The sequence below is a fragment of the Monopterus albus genome, unplaced genomic scaffold (genome assembly GCF_001952655.1).
Source record: "Monopterus albus unplaced genomic scaffold, M_albus_1.0 scaffold251.1, whole genome shotgun sequence".
NCBI lineage: Eukaryota > Metazoa > Chordata > Actinopteri > Synbranchiformes > Synbranchidae > Monopterus > Monopterus albus.
In genome coordinates this window covers 564,353-566,239 of record NW_018128131.1, presented here as the reverse complement: position 1 = coordinate 566,239, position 1,887 = coordinate 564,353, and the positions used below count along the sequence as shown (strand labels likewise).

At 41.3% G+C, this 1,887-nt stretch overlaps 1 gene segment (V, D, J or C); it reads right to left on the bottom strand.

The window, feature by feature from the left end:
• Positions 1–1,092: 1,092 nt before the first annotated feature.
• Positions 1,093–1,859, bottom strand: LOC109972254 (immunoglobulin lambda variable 3-21-like). The segment is given in 2 exon segments: positions 1,093–1,541; positions 1,634–1,859. Coding segments are annotated over 2 exon segments (378 nt in total).
• Positions 1,860–1,887: the final 28 nt, after the last annotated feature.

Sequence of the window (1,887 nt, the reverse complement as noted above, 5' to 3'; positions counted from 1 at the left end):
AAATACGCTGCCTCAAAAAAGCTCAGAACATTATTATGGACACTTCACAAGCTGAGCGTTCACTCTTTGAACTGCTGCTGTCTGTGTTTTTATATGTTTTTTTTATTTCATATGTTATGTCTTTTTTATTTCCGTACTGACTGGAGGTCGCTTCAAAATTTGTATTACGTGTTACAATGACAATAAAGGATTATCTTATCTTATCAATGGATATGATCACATGCTGAATGTAACTTCATCTGATTTCACATCCATGTTCTCTTCTAGCTGTACACTGAACTCTGTGAACACTGTTCTATAATATACAGGGTGTAGAGTTCATTGAACTGTTTTTCTGGCCATTATTTGCTCTCACTAAAGTATCATGATCAACATTAATATGGAATCCAGTGTTTAATTTATAAGAAACACATCATGCTCCCTATGCTTCTATATGCCACCATTACACATCACTAACTTTGTGTCTCCTCTCTCCCGTAGTGTGTCCTCTCTCTCTCTCTGTACCTTTCTGCAGGTTGCCCTGGCCCTGGAGCTCTACGTCTCTGATGAGCAGTCACCAGCCACATCAACATGACCAGTGTTTGATTGTTTGTTATTTTTTCTGCTTTTCTCTCTCTTATATCCACTCACCCCAACCGATCGAGGCAGAAGGCCGCCCACCAGGAGCCGGGGTCTGTCGGAGGTTTCTTCCGTTAAAGGGAGTTTTTCCTCCCCACTGTCGCCAAGTGCTTGCTCAAGGGGGATTTGCTGGGTTTTCCCTCTGTAATATTAGTGATAACAGTAAGGTCTAGACCTTACTTTGTAAAGTGTCCTGAGATGACTTTTGTTGTGATTTGGCGCTATACAAATAAAATTTGATTTGATTTGAATTGAATTGACATCATCGGTCACTAACTCTTATTTGAGAGGATGTTAGGTAACTGTAGTATTTAGTTGTGTTTTAGATGCAAATGACAGCTTTGGGATTTGTGTAAGGATTTTTTAAATGTATTTTTTATTTTACAACATATTAATAAATCAATGTCTGTTTTGTGGTTTCCATTCATAATGACTTTTAATAATATTAAAATAAAATGTATATGTACTGTATTTAATGATAGATGTAACTCAGAGACATCACAGTAAGGTTTACTCTCAGTCATGATGAATCACCAAGTGAAAAAGCAGAAGTGTTTAGTGAGGAGGTTTTTGTTTCAGTATAAATCACTGTGATACCTCCTCCTTAGCAGAGCTGTCCCATGTGCTACAGTAATAGACTGCTGAGTCTCCCTCCTCCACATTGTTAATGATCAAACGATAATCTGATTGTGACTGATGGTTTGATGTGAATTTGGGAGAGGAGAACCCAGAGCCATAAGTTGGAGAGCTAAAGGAATGATGAAACTTCAGCACATACTGAGGAACTCCTCCTGGAATCTGTTTATGCCATACAGCACTATGAGCAGTAACAGTCCCCAGGTTACAGTCCATGGTGGCTGTCTCTCCTTTCCTCACTGTCATAACAGGAGGCTTCTGTGTCACCACTGTCACACCACTCACACCTGGAAACAACAAGAGGACATGGAGTCAAGAGAAACACACAGACTGATGAATCCCACATGAGGTCAACGCCGCAGTACGTCAGCCTCCTTACATGTTAGAGCGGTGATGAGAGCGCAGAGGGTCCCCAGCATGTTGTCCCTGTGTGCTGAGAATGGCCTTGTCACTTGGAGAGTGAGCTTACTGCTGACAGATCAGAGGGTTTGGAGGATGAGGAGAGGAGGTGGTGGAGGAGCAGTTTAATACAGCACTGAAACTGAGAGGGACTGACAGGAGGAGGAGCTTTGGGTAAATCTGCATGGTGACGTGTGTCGGTCTCTTTTCTTCTGTGGAGTGAAATGTCACTTT